The sequence below is a fragment of the Panthera onca genome, chromosome D4 (assembly GCF_046562875.1).
Source record: "Panthera onca isolate mPanOnc1 chromosome D4, mPanOnc1 haplotype 2, whole genome shotgun sequence".
Lineage (NCBI taxonomy): Eukaryota > Metazoa > Chordata > Mammalia > Carnivora > Felidae > Panthera > Panthera onca.
In genome coordinates this window covers 84,892,872-84,911,578 of record NC_138351.1, presented here as the reverse complement: position 1 = coordinate 84,911,578, position 18,707 = coordinate 84,892,872, and the positions used below count along the sequence as shown (strand labels likewise).

The 18,707-nt window shown below is 47.4% G+C and overlaps 1 protein-coding gene across 8 annotated transcripts in view; it reads left to right on the top strand.

Moving 5' to 3' along the window:
* Positions 1-17,415, top strand: part of MAPKAP1 (MAPK associated protein 1) — a 257,275-nt gene extending 239,860 nt beyond the window's left edge. For all 8 annotated transcript variants that reach the window (XM_078436493.2, XM_060608656.3, XM_060608659.3 and 5 more), the window contains 2 exons: positions 10,670-10,767; positions 15,759-17,415. In XM_078436493.2, coding sequence (XP_078292619.2) covers positions 10,670-10,767; positions 15,759-15,884 — 224 coding nt within the window. In that variant the 3' untranslated portion in view covers positions 15,885-17,415. The remainder of the gene's footprint in view (positions 1-10,669; positions 10,768-15,758) is intronic.
* The last annotated feature ends 1,292 nt before the right edge of the window (positions 17,416-18,707 follow it).

Genomic DNA, 18,707 nt, shown 5'->3' with positions numbered 1-18,707 from the left:
AAAAAGGAAATAAACAAGAGAGACCTGTTTGAGCAGGGATTGGCAAACTATGGCCCAAAGGTAAATCCAGCCTACCACTTGTGAGCTAAGCATGGTTTTTATAGGTGAACATTTGCAATTGATTTGATGATAGGGAATACTGACGTTGAATTTCCATTTAAGGAAAGTTATTCACCACCCTCAAAAAGTTCTATCCTTCTCTTTGGTAGACTGTATTACACCCCCCCAAAAATTTGATTTGATCATTATATTTGATCATTATATTTCACATTTTGACAATAAGAAACAAATTTGGAATTTTTTTTCCTCATTAAGTATCTACAGAATATCCTTAATTTTGCCTCTTGGCCTGAAAAACCTAAAATATTTACTATTTCCTTTTCAGGTAAAGTTTGCTGGTCTTAGAGAATGGAAGTAAAAAACAGAGGGAAACTACCATGTAAAGGCAGTGTCCCCATGTACTTTATATATAAAGCACTATTTAATTTGTATAACAGCTCTATGAGGTTTTATATACATTTATTATATAATTCGAGCTGATTTTATCCTAGCATCAACACTGTGAAGCTGATATTATTCCCATTTTATAATACTGAGGAAACTGGGGCTCAGAGAATTTATTTAACTTCTCCAAAGTTATATACAGTTGACCCTTGAACAACATGGGGCATTAGGGGCATTGACCCCCACGTAGTCAAAAATCTATGTATAGCTTTTAACTCCCCCGTAACTTAACTACTAATAGCTTACAGTTGACCAGAAGTGTTACCGATAACATAAACAGTCCATCAACACATTTTGTATGTTGTATGTATTATATACTGTATTCTCGCAATAAAGTAAGCTAGAGAAAAGAAAATGTTAAGAAAATCACAAGGATTGCTTGTGAAAATAGCATTTATAATACTATACTGTATTTGTTGATACCATAAGTGTATAGATTCACTGAAAAAACTCTAGCCATAAGTGAACCTACACAGTTCAAACCCACGCTGTTGAGTGGTCAACTGTACAAATAGTAATAGAGGTTTATATTCTTCTCTCTGCCACTGACACAAAGCCAAGGCACCTAAACTTCTGGGCTGCTTTCGTGGAAGGGTATATCCGTAGCCCCAACTCAGACCCTATATAAAGTCTTATTTTTTAGCACATTTCAACCATGCTTGATTTTATGGGTTTTATTCCTAAAGAATATTAAATGCAGAAAATTGGAAGAGGAGGAGAAAGAATGACAACTTAATGAAGACCGTGGGAAGTGAAAACTTACAAGAGTTGACCAAAAATGAAACAAAAGAAAAACTATTAAAAAGCAGTCCAAAAACTCAGTAAGCAGAGTAGTATGGCAGCATGCTACTATTTTGTGCCAGACTTAGAGCCTTTTGAATCCTGAAAAAATCATAATATTCCATACCTATAAAGATGAACATAACAGGAATTTATTTTCCCTATACTCTAATACAGAAGGAAATTTTGTAATGTGGAATTTTAATGCTAAAAATTAGAAAAGGTTTTTTTTGCACAAAGGTCACCCTAGCTGTCTGCTCTAAGGATCCTGGATAGAAGGTATTTCATGTGTTTGTTATAATTTAGCTCCCAAGAGTACTTGGAAACTCAGACTTGTTGCAAACTGTGGAAGAAAGCCCAGATACAAAACTTGTTTCTTGCCTATCTACCTTTCTAAAAGCTAAAGGGTAAAACTCAGCCAGTACTTGATTACTGAAATGCCATATATTTTGTTAGAACAACTTGCACATGAAGAATCCAAAGACTCCATAAACCATTGCTGTGAATTCATTTCCTAACGTACACAAAGGCATTTCTGTTGCATGTGGGAGTAGAATACTTGTTTCAAGGAAAACATTCATACGGTTGTTTGAGTTGCAAGCTGAACTAGCCATTGATCTCACGGAACACCATCTTTTCATGAAAGAAAGACTGACAAACCATGCTTATTCAAATTTGAGTACTTAGCAGACATTTTCCTGAAAATGAAGGAGAGAGGCCCTTCACTTCAAAGAAAGTAAGTGATAATATTTTATTGCAATGATGAAATTCGAGATTTCAGGTGACAGTTTCTGACAAAATTCAGAATTTTGGGAAACTTGTATCTGTCACTGGGCTTCGTTTCTCAGAGCTTAAAGACTTTTCTGATGGGATCAGTGGTGAATGTGAAAGACTGGAATTTTCTTGTGATACTTTTTGTATAATGAAACATGTCAACATTTGGAAGACCTGCATAACTCCATGAACCAGTATTTTCCAGAAAGTGCCAGACCAAAAACCAAAGTGTCAGACAGACCAGTGGATTTTAATGTAAGAGAATACAGGCTTATTAATGTGGTTTTAAATTCCACATTGCGGCCACTCTAAGAAACTACCATTTATCAAATTTGGTATAGTATCAAAGAAGAATATTTGCAAAGAAGAATATGAAAATATTGCAAAAAAGAATATTTTTATATTTTCCAAAAACATATCTGTGTGAGGCTGGCTTTTTTTCACATGCTTCAACCAAAACTGTATATCACAGCAGACAAAATGCAGCAGCAGATAGGATAATCCCACTGTTTTCTGTTAATATTAAAGAGACTTCAAAACTATAAACTAATGCCACTCATTAGAATTTTTTTGTTTGAGGAAACACCAGGGTTTTTGCATTTTAAAAAAATACATTGTTTATATTAACTTGTAATGGGTTTGTTATTTTTAATGAATTAAATATTTTTTAAATTTCTTGGTTTGAATTTCAAATGCGATAAATATCGATGTAATTCACACAAACAAAGCTTTTTGGGTTCCTCGATAATGTTTATGACATAAAGGGATTCTGAGACCAAAGTTTGAGAACTGCCGATCTAGGGTCTTGAAAATCATCTTAAGTTTGGACTTCACTGTAAGGACAACAGGAAATGGAGCTGCGCAGTGTTTTAGGGCCATTATGTGTGTTACAAAAGGATGACTCCTGTGGCTGGGTGTTTGAATCTGAAGAAGACATGATCGAAAGTACAAAAACCAGAGAGGAGGCAACTGATGGTCAGGACCTGGGTGAAGACTGATGACCACAGGATGGAAGAGGGTGGAAGGTGACTATGTGAGAGAGCTATTTAGGAGACCGGATGCCTGGAACAGTTTTTGGTTTAAAGGGAAATATTGACATTGATTCAGGACATGCTGCACTGTAGGCCATGGGAAGGTGACAGCTCTCCTCACCAGCTGACTCTGAAACTCTGGAGAAAAGTCTAGGTCATATTTCTGCTTCAAGGTCATCAACATGAGTAGTAATTAAAACCTAAGGAGCAAACCTGAAAGAGGAGGAATGCAGTCAGAAGGAACGAGGGTCAAGCATAGGACTGGGAAGACTACCATTTAAAGGACAGGTGAAGGACAAGATCACAAAATAAGAATGAAGAAGATTGGCTGGAGAAGGCTACTGAAGAATCTGCTGACTGTGGTTCCGTGGAAGCCCAGGGAAGAGAGGAGTTCAGGGAGAAGTATCAAATACAGCTGAGAAGCCAAGCAAGCTAAAAGCTGAGAAGTATCTACTGGACCTCTCAACATAAAGGTCACAGTGACCTTAGCAAGAGTGTTTTCAATAAATTAGAGGAAGGAGGGGAATCACATTGCCATGGGAATTGTTATAATCAGAGAGCTTTAATTATGTTGATAGGAAGGAGCCAAAGAGAGAGAAGGTTTGAAAGATGCAGGCAGAAGTGTAAGTAGGTCAGACAAGGTCCCTGCTCTAGAGGTCAAAGAGGTCATTATAGTCCCTGGTCCTCTGCCACTGTAGGAGTGCTGGGGAAGAGGCACCAGCCTTTGCCAGTTGAATTACATTGGCCTGAAGTTCCCACAAGCAGCTCAGAACTGCTGCTTACAGTGGAGCCTGGATCCAGAGGGGGTTTCCACCCAGAAACCAAAGAATCCCAGCCCATCCTTTACCCCAGGACCTATAGGAAGGCACAGCTTTACCTAAAAGAACGGTGTGTTCCCATTTGTTTCTCCCCAAGAAATCCAGTAAGAGCTTCCTACTTCTTTCCAGGCCAGATGAACCAGAAACGAGCAGACCCTGGACACCCAGTTTTAAAAAGTATCCATGCTGCGGCAGCTGTTATAATTTATAAATGTTTGTCTTCCTTCTCTGGGTCCACAGGTGGGGAGGATAAATTTTGGCTAGGATGCACTGGTTTGCAAGGAGGCCTTTTAGAATTATAAAGACAGCAAGGGGTTGGGACCCCACCCTGTAGATGTTTGAATGCTATTTCTGCCACTTACACATTGGATAATCTTGGGCAATACGAATTACAAATGCCTTAAAACTCAGTTTCCTCAAAAACAATCCAATTCAAAAGTGAGCTAAGGACTCGAATAGACATTTCTCCAAAGAAGGTATACAGATGGCCAATAAGCACATGAAAAGATGTTTAACATCACTAGTCACTACCCATTGGGATGGCCGATATTAAAGAAAAAAAGAAAAGAACAAATGTGAGGATGTGGAGAAATTAGAACCTTTGTGCACTCCTGGGGGGAATGTAAAATGGTGCAGCACAAAACAGTTTGGCTCAGAAAGTTGAACACAGACTTACCATATGATCCACCAGCCCCACTTCTATGTATAGACCCAGAAGAATTGAAAGCAGAGGCTCGAATAGACACACATCAGTGTTCATCGCAGTACCATTCACAGTAGCTGAAGGGTAGAAACAATGCGAATGTCCCATCTCCAGGTAAATGGAGAAAAATGTGGTGTGTACATAAACTGGAATATTACTCAGCCTTGAAAAGAATGAAACTCTGATACATGGTACACAACATGGATGAACCTTGAAAAGTGCTAAATAAGCCAAACCAAAAGGACAAACACTATGATTCCCCTGCTCTGTGTCACCTAGAATAAGCAATCTCTTAAGATGCGGCAAGTGGAATAGAGAATAGAGGTTACCGGGAGATGGTGAGAAGGGAGAAAGGATGTTACTATTTAGTAAGTACAGTGTGTCTGTTGGGGATGATGAAAAATTTCTGGAAATGGATAGTGGTGGTTGCAGAACATTGCAAACGTACTTAATACAATTTAATTTTACATTTAAAAGTGGTTGAATGGTAAATTTTACCACAATTTAAAAAAGAAACTGTCTCCTGAGTAAAATTAGAATTATCTATCCTCTTAAAAAAAAAAAAGATCCATGCCTGATGTAAAGGAATGGAGAAAGAATCCAAATCCTCAATGTTTTGTTTATAATACTGGCAATTTTATAAGTATCTTAAATGCCCATGAGAGAGAGCATGAACCCTGATACACATCTACCTGTGGCAATAAAATGCAGCTATTGAAAAACATGGTTGTAGAGACAATGTAGCAGCAGGGAAAGGGCTATGGTAAAATGTTAACTAAAAAATAAAAAAAAAAAATTTTAAAAGGTCCCAAATTGTGGGATCCTGTCAGATTACAGCTATGTGAAAACAGACATGTGGGAATGATAAAAAAAAAAAAAAAAAAGACCATAGAAATCACGCTGGGTATTGGTATTAGTGGGGGGCAGAGTGTGGAGGTTTTTCCTCTCTTCTAAATTTTTAGTAGTTTTTTTTATATGTAATTTATTGTCAAATTGGTTTCCATACAGCACCCAGTGCTCATCCCAACAGGTGCCCTCAATGCCAATCACCCTAAATTTTTAATAGTTTTAAAATACATTGTATATGTTTTTAATTGAAAAGGAGAAGAAGGAATGTTTGTTTCTGGCTTTCCTGACCATTGGTGACACCTGGGGTGTTTTACACAAAGGTGGACTGCAGGCTCGGATTGAAAAGGCAGCTCTGCCCAGTTATTGCCAACCACAGTCCATGCCAGCAGGTTATGTTAGAAGGGGGCTCCTTTCAAATAGTAATCTCCATCCCATTTGCAGAGGAAATCTGGGAGCGCTTCTAGCAAACTATAGAAGCTCCTGTCCCTCTGCCCTTACACCGACCTTCGTGTGACATCTGCTTTTTGGGAATGATTTCTGGTCATTACCCTCTGAATGACCAGAGGAACCTGTTTTTCTGGCACCGCCTCTTGTTTAAGTTAAAATTCATAACACAGAAGGGAAATTAGAGCACGAAATCTCCAGCGTTTCCACTTCTGACATTTGTGCTGCTAATTAGTTTCCGTTTGGCGTTCCATTCCATCTTCTCTGTTTTACTTGGGAAAAAATGTATAATGTAAATACATTTTTACATATCCAGATTTCCCTTTCAGTGTTCAGAAGCATATGTATAGTTTCAGTGTCTGCCCTGAGCATGTGACCATAGCTTAGGTGCCCATTTTATGCCCCATTATATTTCATTTTCTTTCTACAACACTAAAAGCAAATCTCAGAGGCGGCCCAATTAAAAACACAGTCTTCAAAATAATGAGGATTTTCTCTTCAGATATCGGTTCCATCACATTTGTAAGAACAGTCGCCACCGCCCACGGAGCCCCACTATATCCGGGCGCCACACGAGATGCCTCGGGGCAGACCTGGGCACCTGGAGGGATGGTGCCTTGCCCCGGTCCTGCCGCTGGAACTCCCTCGCCCGTCTGAATCCAGAGCTCGCACTTTCCCCTCTGTGTCCCAGGCTTTTTGTCATGCCTTAGTTTCCAACCAGAATTTAGCAATCCAAGCAAAATAATTCAGACTGATTAAAGTATTAGATTTTGCATTTTCTTTTCAATCATGCTGATAGATAATTTTTTCTCAGCTGACATTTTTACAAAGACTGTTTGCCCCTCTGGCTTACCACCACCCCACCCCACCCCCCCACCCCCACCCCCCATGAAAGCGATGCTCTTTGAGTGTTCAAGGATGTGGATGACCTACCCAGCTCAGATTCCCACCAACATCCCAGGACAGATGTCCCGGTAGGCTGCAGCTCAGGAGGTCATCCGCCCCCTTCCTCCCTTACCTAAGGTGAGCCTGGAGGTGCCTGAGGCTGATAAAGATTTGATAACAGACTTTTCTTATTCTGTTTTTAATTGAACACCTGTTCAATTGGTATTGAAATGCCAGTGATTCCTTCTTCCCTTCTGCCTCTGGTGGAAATTTACCATGTAGTATGTATAACTCATGTCTATTGATGGATTTGTTTCCAGCAAGAGGTCAACGAACTTGTTATACCTTAATATATAGGTTTTGGACTCCATGAAATTACACAAGTGTGAATCCTGCTTATTAACTGTTACTCTGTCATAAAACAATCCCCAAATCCTGCCAGTGTTATCTTCTCTACAGTTCTCAAGTGAGTCCCTTTCTCAGCATCCTTTTTGCCCCCTGTGCAGCTCAAAACCGCATACACTCCTACCTGGGTGACTGGCTGCTGGTCTCCCTGCCTCCTGGCCCTGGGAGCCAGGGTGAACACCCAAAAGCACAGTTTGACCATTTACTTCACTGCCCAGCTTTGCAGCCCACTAGGGGCTCCCTGAGCTGGCCAGTCCAGCATTTCCAGCACTTGGTGTCTGCTGTGTGTCATCTCCTGCCTGCCCCGCTGCTCGTGAGCTTGCTCGGGTCTCCCGGAGGTGTACTGCCTCTGGCCCCCGTACCTCTGTCCTGACCCCGGTGCTTCTTTCCCCACCCCTGCCTTTACCCAGCCGACTCCCCATCTTCCTTTAAGGCTGCTCCAGTATCAGCTCCTCCAAGAAACTCTGATGACCCTTCCCTGCCTGGGCCACCCACCTCCATCTGGGGTCTCCACAGCAGCAACCTGCACCCAGCACCCTCTTGGCGCTCATTATTCTCGGCTCTCTGTTCATTCCTCTGGCTCTTGCACAAGTCTGTGCTGCTGGCAGGTCCTGAACTGAGTAAAACCGGCCACCAAACAAAACAGTCCTCACAGCAAAAACTCTCACTTGGATTGAGCTGACCCCATAGCCCATGGCTCCGGTATAAGTGAAACCATGGCTGCTGATTTTAACCTGAGCTTATACACTAGAGCTGTCCCTCAGGATTTCTCCCACAGAGTAAGAAGGGGCTGTGCTGTCACTGTCTCCCCACACCTCATCCCGGTTATTAACATCTGTGGCTCGGTAATAATCATAAAAGGGCTGATTCGTTGAAATTCAAATACAAGTACTCTAGATAACATTCTCAGTGTTCTCTTCTCTCTGTGATGTGAATGCTTTCCCTGGAAAGGACAAATAAATCAGAGGCTTCAGAGAGGCGGTGAGTGGCGGACTCTTCATCATTCCTGTCGGCTTCACTTTTCCTTGGAGCTCTGGAATGAGCACCGGGAACAAGCAGGGAACGCACGCAGCCCCCCAGTACAGCAAAATACAGATGTTAGTGTGCTTGTGTTCACCTGGCCCAAATATGCAGCCTTTCAGGAGACTTGGGATGTTTTCTTTTTGTTTTTCATGTGACCGTTGTACAGATGAGCTGCAGACCTCCCCTCTATCAGCCCGCAGTCGATACGCTCCACAGGCAGTGTGATCCCAAGAGGACAGGGTCCGGGTTTCTAGAGGCTCCCGCAGGCCGGTGCAGACTGCATATCACATATTGCCATGTATAGATTTGGCTCTCCCTAAACAGTGCAGAAAAGGTTTTTATAGCATTTCAGTTTTCGGGCAAAACATGGTCTAGCATCTTGAGGTTTGGTTTTGTTTTGCCAGTGATGAGTGGGAGCAGGTGGTGTAGACCGTCCATGAGATCCCTTATCAAAGTGGTCAGTGAACCCTGAAGCTTCAGGTCTACAGGCCTCCCCAAGACCTTCTGGTCCTTTTTAGCCCCAGGCCCTGGTGTCTGTGTCTGTCATGGCCAGGTGTCAGCGGTAAGGCCTCCTGGAGGGCGTGTCTCTGTTTGTCCTTCACAGCCCTGTGACCTTCATGGATGTCCCTACTTGATCACAGCGTGGCCAACGGTTAACTGCATTGTTCTTCCACACAGTGATATCACCATCAAGACTACTCTTCCAAAGCAGGTCCTGTGAAGATAAAGAAACACACACCATACATACAGATACATCTTTTTATGTGAGATTCACTTTCTTATCAGAAGCAAGTCATTTACATATTAACGGAATGATTAGCTTCTGGCTAGGAATTCTAACATTTTAGTACCATGATTTAGAATCAGGCTAAATTTGTCAAGTGACCGAAAGTGAGGTTTTTCAGAAATTATTAGCTAATTTTTTTCAATATAGAATTTATAGTCACAATTAGTATATCATAATGATGTTTCCAGGATAAAATACCAGCAGCTCAACTTTCCTGGCCACAAATGTACAACATATATCAGTTTATTTTTGGAGATCTGAAGAATTAGCTACTGTAAATAAAGTCCCCAAGAAGATTTCTCCGGGAAAGAAGTGAACTTACAGTAATATGGGTGATATATTATTAATTAATAACTATGACCAGGGCTGTTTCAATTAAAAGCAAAACGGATGAGAAGGCCTATTAGAAAGGATATGCTTAATCTCACCAGCACTGAGGTCTACAGAGCAGACCAGGGAAGGTTGTTTCTGAGGCTGTCTGCAGGAGGAGGTCACCAGCCGCTCCTGAGTCTGGGAACTTTGCTGAGCGCTGACTGCATGTCTCTCGGAAGCAATGCTCATTGGGTTGCCAGTAATGGAAACCGACTTCAAAATAGCTTAAGGAGCAAGAGGACTTTCTTAGAGTGCCACAGGGTCTCCCACAACTCAAGGACAGCACGTGCTGATGGGCCAGGGAGGGCTTCACTTGGGACTGAAACAGGCTGGCATCTCTATTTAGAGGAGGGAATGTGGCACATCTGGCCCGAAGGACAGGCACATCACCCCTGTCTGCAGGTGTCATGGACGATATAGGCCGCATGTATTATAGGAGGCCTGCATGAGAAGGGTATCTAGGAGTATAGCTAAGAAGATTCGCCCCAGGAGGGAGCAGGTGAGCCGTGTGACCCAGGGTCAGCAGGTCTTTTCCGGACTGGTCAGTGAGAGACGATGCCCCAGGCCTTGGCTGGTGGGCGTGTGCAGTGCCACGGGGCTGGCCTGTGCACAGGAGGACAGCATGAGGGGAGGCTGGACAGGAAGCAGTCCCAGAAATGACAAGGTTATCCTGAAGGTGGTAGGAAAGGAGCGTGCAGGAACTTGATTTTGGGGAAGAGTTGTGTGTTCAGAGGGTCTGGCCCCCCAAGGTCAGACAGCTGGGTGAAGTGCCGTCCTTCTAGGATAGAAGTGACCAGAGGTCCAGGAGCAGCTTCCACTCAGGGTCGCAAGACCAGGACTGCCCTTCCCTGCTGTAGCCAGAGCCACAGAAAAGCCTTGCGATGGCATTGCCGGCAGCCTCTGTCCTTCTTGTTGCTCGTTTGGCTTTAAGCACAGTTTTATTTTCACGGTAATCGTTTGGGGTTAACTGGTCGTGTACCTTAGAACTGCCACCTGTTCCATGTACTCACCGTATAGACATAGTTCTGCACAGCGTTCCTAATGTGGCATGCCCTGAACACGCTCCAGAGTGGAAGGAGACCTAACTAGCCATTTGATTTCTTTTTTTTTTTTTACCTGTCCATTTTCTCCCCAGCCTGTGATGAGAAAAATGAACTGCTCCTGGGAGCATTCGGCCTCACCGCCTCCCCTTGCTCTTGCTTGAACTGGAATACAAGGGGAGAATATGTGAGGGCCTCCCCAAAGAGAAGTCGCCAGAACCCCCTCATTGCCTTTTCTCTCTCTCTCTCTCCAGGTCATGCAATATTTAAACTCACGTATCTAAGCAATCATGACTATAAACACCTCTACTTTGAATCTGACGCTGCTACCGTCAACGAAATCGTACTCAAGGTGAGTGTTCCTCCTCGGCCCGTGTGCGGGGTGGGCTTCTGCACGGCCGGTTCTCAGGCCAGCGGCAGCCCCCTCCTCCCCGCACTGGACAGGGCTCCACACCCGCTTCAGCCAAAGCGGAGCCCCTGGGGCTTCCTCCTCCAGTAATCCTGCTTCTTCGCGTATTTATCCTTTTTATGCACCATTTTTCTCCTCCCATCCATTGTCGGGAGCTCCTTGAGGCTCCAGGAACGGGTTCCAAGGAGATTGTTGTTCTTGTGTGGAGACACTTAATGTATTCAAGGTAATTTTAGCAACCTGTCATAAACATGTTCAACTTGACGGTACAATCGTATGTTACTGGACCTCAGCCGTGCCCACTGAGCACTTTCTGTGTGCCAGGCTAGCATTCAGGATGCTGCGGTGACGGACCCGGCCCTGCCCCCAGAAAGCTCTTCCTCTGTCAGAGCAGACACACGTTAAACATTAGATTACACAGATTGTTAAACAGTCACAAAGGTACCACGTGGATGTGGAAAAGGTAAACTGACGGGGGTAGAGGGGACGGGTGGAGAGCTGAACCCTGACGGCTAGATGAAAGGCACAGATTTTACCAGGTGGGGAGAGAGAAAACGCATCTCCGGGAGCAGCCTGTGAAGGGCAGAGAAGCAGGGCAAGCGTGTGAGGCTGGGGGGTGGCACCCAGGCCCATATGGCTGGAGCAGAGCGGGGCAGAAAGGTCAGGTCACGCAGAACCTTGCAAAATGGAGACGGGCTGAGAAGAGCTCCCCTGGGGTCTTGGGAGGGCTGGGGTAGGGCCCGAGACCGTGCATCTCTAAGAGGTTCCCAGGTCCTGCCCAGGCCGTTGGTCTGTGCACCACACTCTGAGTCGCCCTGGACTAGTGGTTTTCAGACTTCTCAAAACCAAAAGTGCTTTCTTCAAGCCAAATCTTCCACAGACGGAACAGATAGCAACAACAGAGCTGCTTAGTTCGGGTGGAGCAGGGCTTACAGCCAGAGGGTGACTCTGGTAACTCTGTGTGACTCTGGCTGGTCACATCACCTCTCAGGGCCTCAGTTTCTCTGCCTGTAAAATGGAGATAATGGTAGGTACCCTGCCCCACGGCAGCAAAGGGCTCCTGGAACAGGGGTCGAATGAGGTCGTGTAAACCTACCTAAGTTAGTGTTCATTCTCCTCTTGAGAGTGGAAGCCGTCGAGTAATAATAATAAAAGTAGCTAAGCTGTACTTGAGGGCTTGCAGAATACAGGACCTGAGCTAAGCACTATCTACCTTCTTTCACAGAATCTCCATGGTTCTGCAAGACGGTACTGTAAAAATCTTTCCCACTTCATCCCATTTCCTAGATGAAAACTGAGACTCAGAAACAGATCTTAGCCAGGGCCATGAATGGCAGAACTGGACCTGACCGCAGGTTTGGCAGCTTCCAGAACTTGGGCTCCTAACCCCCCGGATGTGTGCACCCTTGAGGAGTTGAAGGAGAGGTTTCCATGAAATGGCATTGTTTTGCAGAGCCATTTCGAGGCCACGTCCTCATGGCTGCCAAACATTTCCAAAAGTAGTAGATGGACATGGAAGGATAAAGCTGGTGGGGGGGACAGTCGGGACCAGGGCCCACCTTGGACCAGGTGGTGGGGACACGGGGCGTGCTGCGGTGCCTGAAACCAGCAAGCTAATAGTTAACTTGCCAGATTGTCACCAGACAGCACAGGGAACTTGTGCAGTGTTCGGGGACCAGGTAAAGAAATATTCCATTACCCCATCAGGGGCTGGCCTTTTTTTATAGCCAGCATTAAAATATTCAAGACTTGAGAAGGATTCTAGTAAAATTATAATCCTGTGTTTGACATCAAAATAATTTTCACAACAGCAGATTGATGACAGAAACACGGGTTTATGACTTCAGTCCGAGGCTCTGCGAGAGCAAGTGCAGAGAAATCATTTTCCAGGACCAAATGCTCCCTCGAAGCAGATGCTTTTCTGCAAAATCCCTGAGGCCTGTCGCCTCTCCTGAAATGTCTGTTTTCATATGAAAATGTTTGCAGAAATATTGCATCACGCCCGAGACTCCAGGAGAGTCACAGCGAGCCCAGACCTGATTTACTTAGAGAGCTAATGGTCATGATCCTGATGGAAGATTAAATTTCATGTTTTCTGTCTCTGATTTTTATAGCAATTTAAATACTTAGCCTTCTCTGCCATCCCCACAGTGACTGCAGGCTTTGCACCGGCACCGAGTGACTGAGGCCCCGGCCCCGTGTCCCAGAATTTGCCAGAAATGTTTCCATCGGAGGCTCTTCCAGGTGTCAGGCCTAAACTCAAGTGCTGCATGTGGTGGTTCTAGAATTCAGAAGTTGTACATAAAATGAGAGCTTTTGATGGAAACTGAAGGGAGGAGATAAGGGCCAGAGGCCAATGTGAAGGAAGATGTTATGAACAGGCAGTCTCCGTCCAGTGATTTTATCCCGTCATGTTTTTCTCTCGTGTGGAAACATTAATGTCTCATTTCTTGAACGCTAACGGCATACAAGACATTGTATGTAATTATTTAATCTTCACGACTGCCCTGCAGAGTATAGACATTATCATCCCCATTTTGGAGATGAGGAAATAGAGGCCCAAAGCCAGAGAATGTGCTACGGTTGGAGCCTCTGCTTGAACGCCAGCCCGAAGGAGTCCCAGGCCTGTCCCTTCAACCCCGAGCTGTAACTGAGCTAAGCCATGTGTGGTCCCTAATTCTGCAGGCTTCGAGATGAATCTCAGAGGAATCATTGGTCTCTTCAAATTGGGTTCTTCTCGTGATCGAGTGATGGAGGCTGTGGCTTTATTGACCATGAAAACTCCCTATATTTTTATGCCGTAAGCTGTAAAATGCATTGAAAGTGAAACACTCTATAGTGCATAAAATTGTGCCAGTTTTAAGCCACAGCATATTAACCAACTAATGGCAGACCAAAGGGCGTTTTTATCTTTTGATTATTACATTAATCTTCCATTAAAATTATCTATGTGATTATCACAAAGCACTGAAGATAATAAATTTAGGAGATAGTTGGCTAGTTAAGGATCATTTTTAAATGCTTTTGTCAAGTTATGTGTGCCAGAAATACACTGAAAACACTAGGTTGGCTGAGTGTGCAAACAGTATAATCCAAAGATTGCTCTTATTAAGAATGATAAAACCTCTTATTTCCATGCATTGTAGTGTCCCACATCGTCAGCCCGGCCCCGCGGTCCTCATGATTTATTGCTCTCAGCTGGTAGCTCAGCGAGGCAGTGGGCCAAGCATGTCAGGCCTTCTGTACTCACACACCAGTCCTTAACGCCTGCTGCTGCTGGCGACTGTCAGAGCAGGAAGTTTGGAGGGGGACACCGTGTCTGTGAGGCATCCGTCCCGCACCGCTTCCCCACGACACCCCCGACTCCTTTCTCACAGTCAGCGCGGCCCTCGCCCGCTTAGGGTGTGGGACGCGGGGCCCTCAGAGGGGAATCAACGGACGTGGTGGCTGGTCGATGGAGTCAAAATACTTGGGTTCCCTAGCATAACTTTTAGATACTCGAGAGTGAAGAGAAAGGTGTTTGTTCAAAAAAAAGCCCCAGCCAGAGGGCGGCAGGGGCAGTGGGAGGAATGGTATCTGGGCGGGGTGGGGGGGCACGCCTCTCTGGAGGCCAGGGGCCTGGGAGACTAGAAGCATGTTAATCAAGGGCAATCCCGGCGCAGACACTTGCTGGCTTTGTGGCCTTGAGTAAACGCACCGCCATTCTGTGCCTTGATTTTCTCATCTGCACAAGGGGATGATGACGGCATCGATGTCGCGGGCTTTTGTGAAGGTTCCATGAGTTGGTCCTTGCAGAGCACCCCAGCAGCGCCACCACCACGCTGCCCAGCCTGGAGTTCACGGTCCACACTGTGGCACAGGCCTGATCCCGGCACCACTGCCCTCGCTGGCTCCTCCCGGCCCACCTGGACTGGCCACTAAGTTGTTCGGTTCCACGGATCCCTCGCTGTCTTCCGCTGCTGCGCTGGGACGCGTGCCGGTTCTCCCCTGCCCCTTGTACACCCCAGACCCCTATTTCTCTCTCAGAACCCAACTGGCTCATTCCCTCTGCAAGACGTCCCTGCCCCACGTCTCCCTGATCATTACCCCATTCTTTCGTGCTCCTTCTGTCTCGGGTGTCACACTTGTCATGCTCTTGGGTACTCACCAGGCTGTGAGTGCCTCGGAGCAGGGACCATGTCTTACTTATCCCTCAGTCTCTTGAACCAAGCATGGGGCCAGGCTCAGACACGGAGGTGCTTGGGTGCCGGAGGTGCTTGGGTGCCGGAGGTGCTGCGGACGTTGACCGTGCGCAGCCGCCACCCGGGCGCGTCCCAGCTGTGTGCTCCCCACAGAGGACCCTCCCAGCTCTGACCCTCGCCTCTGGGTGATCCTGGTCAGCGAGGTGCCCTTTCCTGAGGCTCACTCCTTTTTATCAGATGAGCCCAGGTGGGCAGGGTGCTCGTGGGCAGTAGAGGAAATCCCGTAAGTAGAAGCTCTGTACCTTCGGGGGCGGGGTGGGGGGAGGCTGCGTTCAGAGCCTCGGTTCAGTTGGTTTCTCATCCCTGCAATGTCCTCGTCTTTCAGACGAGGAAAGCGGGGCTCAAGGAAGTCCTGTGCGGGCCCAGGACTGCACAGCAGGCGGACAGAACCAGGAAGCCTGGCGCACGGCCTTCCGGAAGGCAGCGTGTGCTGAGGAGGGAGCACAGGCTCTGCAATCAGAAAAGCTCCACCACTGGTGGCTGAAAGGCCCGCAGCAGCCACTTGTCGCCTCCAGGCCTCCATCTTCCGGCGTAAAGCGGGCTCCGTCCCAGCCTGCCAGGTTGCTGTGGTGACTCGGCTCCGGGCACGAGAGAGCACCTGGGCTCCCAGCCTGGGTCAGGGCCCGTCCCTTCTTCGCCCTGGGCGAACGGAGAGGCTGCCGAGTGACTGGACTGTGTCCTCTTGCTTTCTAGGTGAACTACATCCTGGAATCACGAGCAAGCACTGCCCGGGCTGACTATTTTGCTCAAAAACAAAGAAAACTGAACAGACGTACAAGCTTCAGCTTCCAGAAGGAGAAGAAATCAGGGCAGCAATGACACCGGCCTCCAACCCCAATCTGTCGCCGTAGCTCAGAGCCTGCCTGCCGGGGCCAGGTGGCCCTAGAGCCCACCCCGTGTCCCGCAGTCCTCAGGGGCAGGCCAGCCCCTGGCTCACGGCCACAAGGCTGGGGGGCTCTTGGGGAACGGAGCCGGGGACATCTCCACGGGACCGAAGCCTGAGCGGCAGTGGCTTTGATGAGCAGTGCCAGGGGCCAGAACACAGACACCCCGCCCAGCCGTCTTCACTGCCCGACGGCCCTGCTGAGGATGTACATAGCCATGCCCAGACATTTCCTTGCAACTTGATCAAATTTCTTAAAACAAACGAAGAACAAAAATGTACATTTCTTTTTTTTTTTTTTTTCCTTTTAATAAACAGGTGTACTCTTTACCACGGTTGGTATGACGGGCCATTCTTTGGGGCAGAGGATTGATCATGTCATTCTCTTTAAAATCTGTTCCCATATTGAACAAGCAGATTGGAAAAGCTATGGCTCGATTTCTCAGAAGAAATGTTTAGGGCTTAGTCAACAGTTTTAACTACGCCATTTGTTTAAATGAGTGCATTGCTTTGAGGATAGTATCTTACTAAAGTTAGGAAGGGGAGCCGGCGATGTGTGTCCCAGGCTGTGCCCCTTCAGGCGTCACCTCTCGCCCGCTCATCCCAGAACCTCTTGGTTTTAGAGACGCGGCACTGCGTGCAGTTTATTCCCGGGGCGCCGGGAGAATGGGGTGACGGCTGGTCTTCGGGTCACGCTGAGCTCCCGGCACAAGCGGGCTTTTCCATTTCTTAACTAGCAAGTGTCCGTTTCAGCTAGCAATTAGACCTGCATGTGGACTTCTCCTGGAATTGGGAGAGTCTCTGCTCTACTGACTCAGAAGGGCCCCCGCTCCCCTTCCTCCTGTCCACACAGTGCCTGCCTCCTTGTCTGAGCAGGCGGGACGCTGCTTTGTCTCACTCTGTCAGGGCGCGGTGAGCAGAGATGGCAGGGCAGAGGGGCGCCTGCTCCCCCGGGTCCGACTGCGCGGGTGGGGGGCGGGCAAGGATCGAGCATCGCTGACACCACACCTCTGGCCACACCAGATGCCTCTGCGGTCCTCACCAGCCACTCCAGGGTCCCTCCCAGGGTGACGTCCTTTCGCACGGTCCCCGGCCAGGGTCGAGGACCGGATGTTTCACTGAGGACCCGCGTTTCAAACAGTTTTTTAAATTGTTGTACAGGAAGAGATGTGACGAAAACAGCATCTCGAAGTCGAGTGTGTTTCTTTGCACTGGGGGCATTTTAATGAATTCCTCTTTCATTCTGATCTTTGTTCAGCCAACAGAAGCATCCTTTTCTAACGTCTTCCATTCCTACCCACCCCAGAAACAAAAGAAATATTATTTGTAGCTTGCTATCTGTATTTGGATTTTTAGCAATTTTATATTTAGATACCTTTGAAAAATGTAAATGACTAATTTGGTCATTAAATCTTGTGACATATTCAATATTAAAACGATATTAAAATAAAAGTCATATAAATACCATCTTTTGCGTATTGCTTTGAATTCTCGAAGTCTCGAGCACATTATCCAGACTTGCGCGTCACTCTGGGGAGGGGCATTCGCGGCAGCTGATGTGCCGAAGGTCTCTGAAATGCACCGCGGGCCTCCTCACATACTGAGCAAGACAGGATGACCCTCTTCACTCGGGGGTGACATCGAGATCTTGACCTCCCTCCAGTACGAGACCCACCCCGTTCTCGTATCGGGAAGTATGGCACGCGTGCAGTTTACGTAAAGCTCGTCCATCCAGCTGACGCAAGAATTGAAGGGGGAACACCGTAAAACCACCCAGGCCGACCAGATATCAGAACCATTTAAACTCAGTTTTTCCTCGGCCCCTCTCTCACACCCCACACCTGGATTTTAAGAGGACCAGGAGCTCCTCGGGGATACACCTGACAAAGCAGGAGCTCAGCAGAGCCAAGGTAAGGTCCCCCCGGGCCCCACTTGCTCTCCCAGCAGCACCCCTGACCTGGCTCCGGGGCGGCCCCGCCCCCACCCCACATGACAGTGCGGGCAGCCCCGCTCCCTGGAGCCCTGGCCTCAGCTGCCCGCTGGGAACCACACCCCCCTGCCCCCCACCCCGGCCTGTTGGCCTACAGCACACCAGGCGGGCTGTGTGCTGGGCCCCGACCCATACGCCTGGGCCCCTGTAACTCCCACAGCCGACTTGTGGCAGGTCCTGGCATTACCTCCGTTCCAGAGGTGAGGACTTGGGGCGTGGAAGGGTCTCACCTCCCATTGGGACACACCACGACCGTCACCCGCAGCCACAGCTGGTGGCTTTGCGGCCTTGAGGTGGGCACTGCCTCCGCGGGGCCTCGGTTTCCTCATCCGTAAATAGAGATGCTGGAGTAGGTGACCTCTGTGGAGCTTTCTAGAGAGTGTCTTACATGTCTCGGAATCAGTGAGCCCAGCCTTCTTTCCGGCGGTTTCTGTTTGCCAAAACTTGCAGGAGCCTTTCTGCTTCTGAACAAGAATTCCGAGAAAGTCTCGCGGCCGTTTAGTCCATCCTCCTCTCTTGGGGCGGCAAGTGCGTGTGCCCTCCCAGTCTTTGAGCCCCTGCTTGCACACCTCCGCCAGTGGAGCACGCGCCCCCGTGCGGCTCAGTGCTTTTCCTGGTTGGCCCATTTGGTCACCCTAGGCTGACCTTCCCTAGTGGCCTGCCAGAACCACCCAGCGCGCCTCAGCCTCTGCACGTCAGATCCCTTTTCCACCCTGAGCGGCAGCTGCCTCCCAGCACCCCCTACCGCGGCCCCAGGACCGGTGTCCAC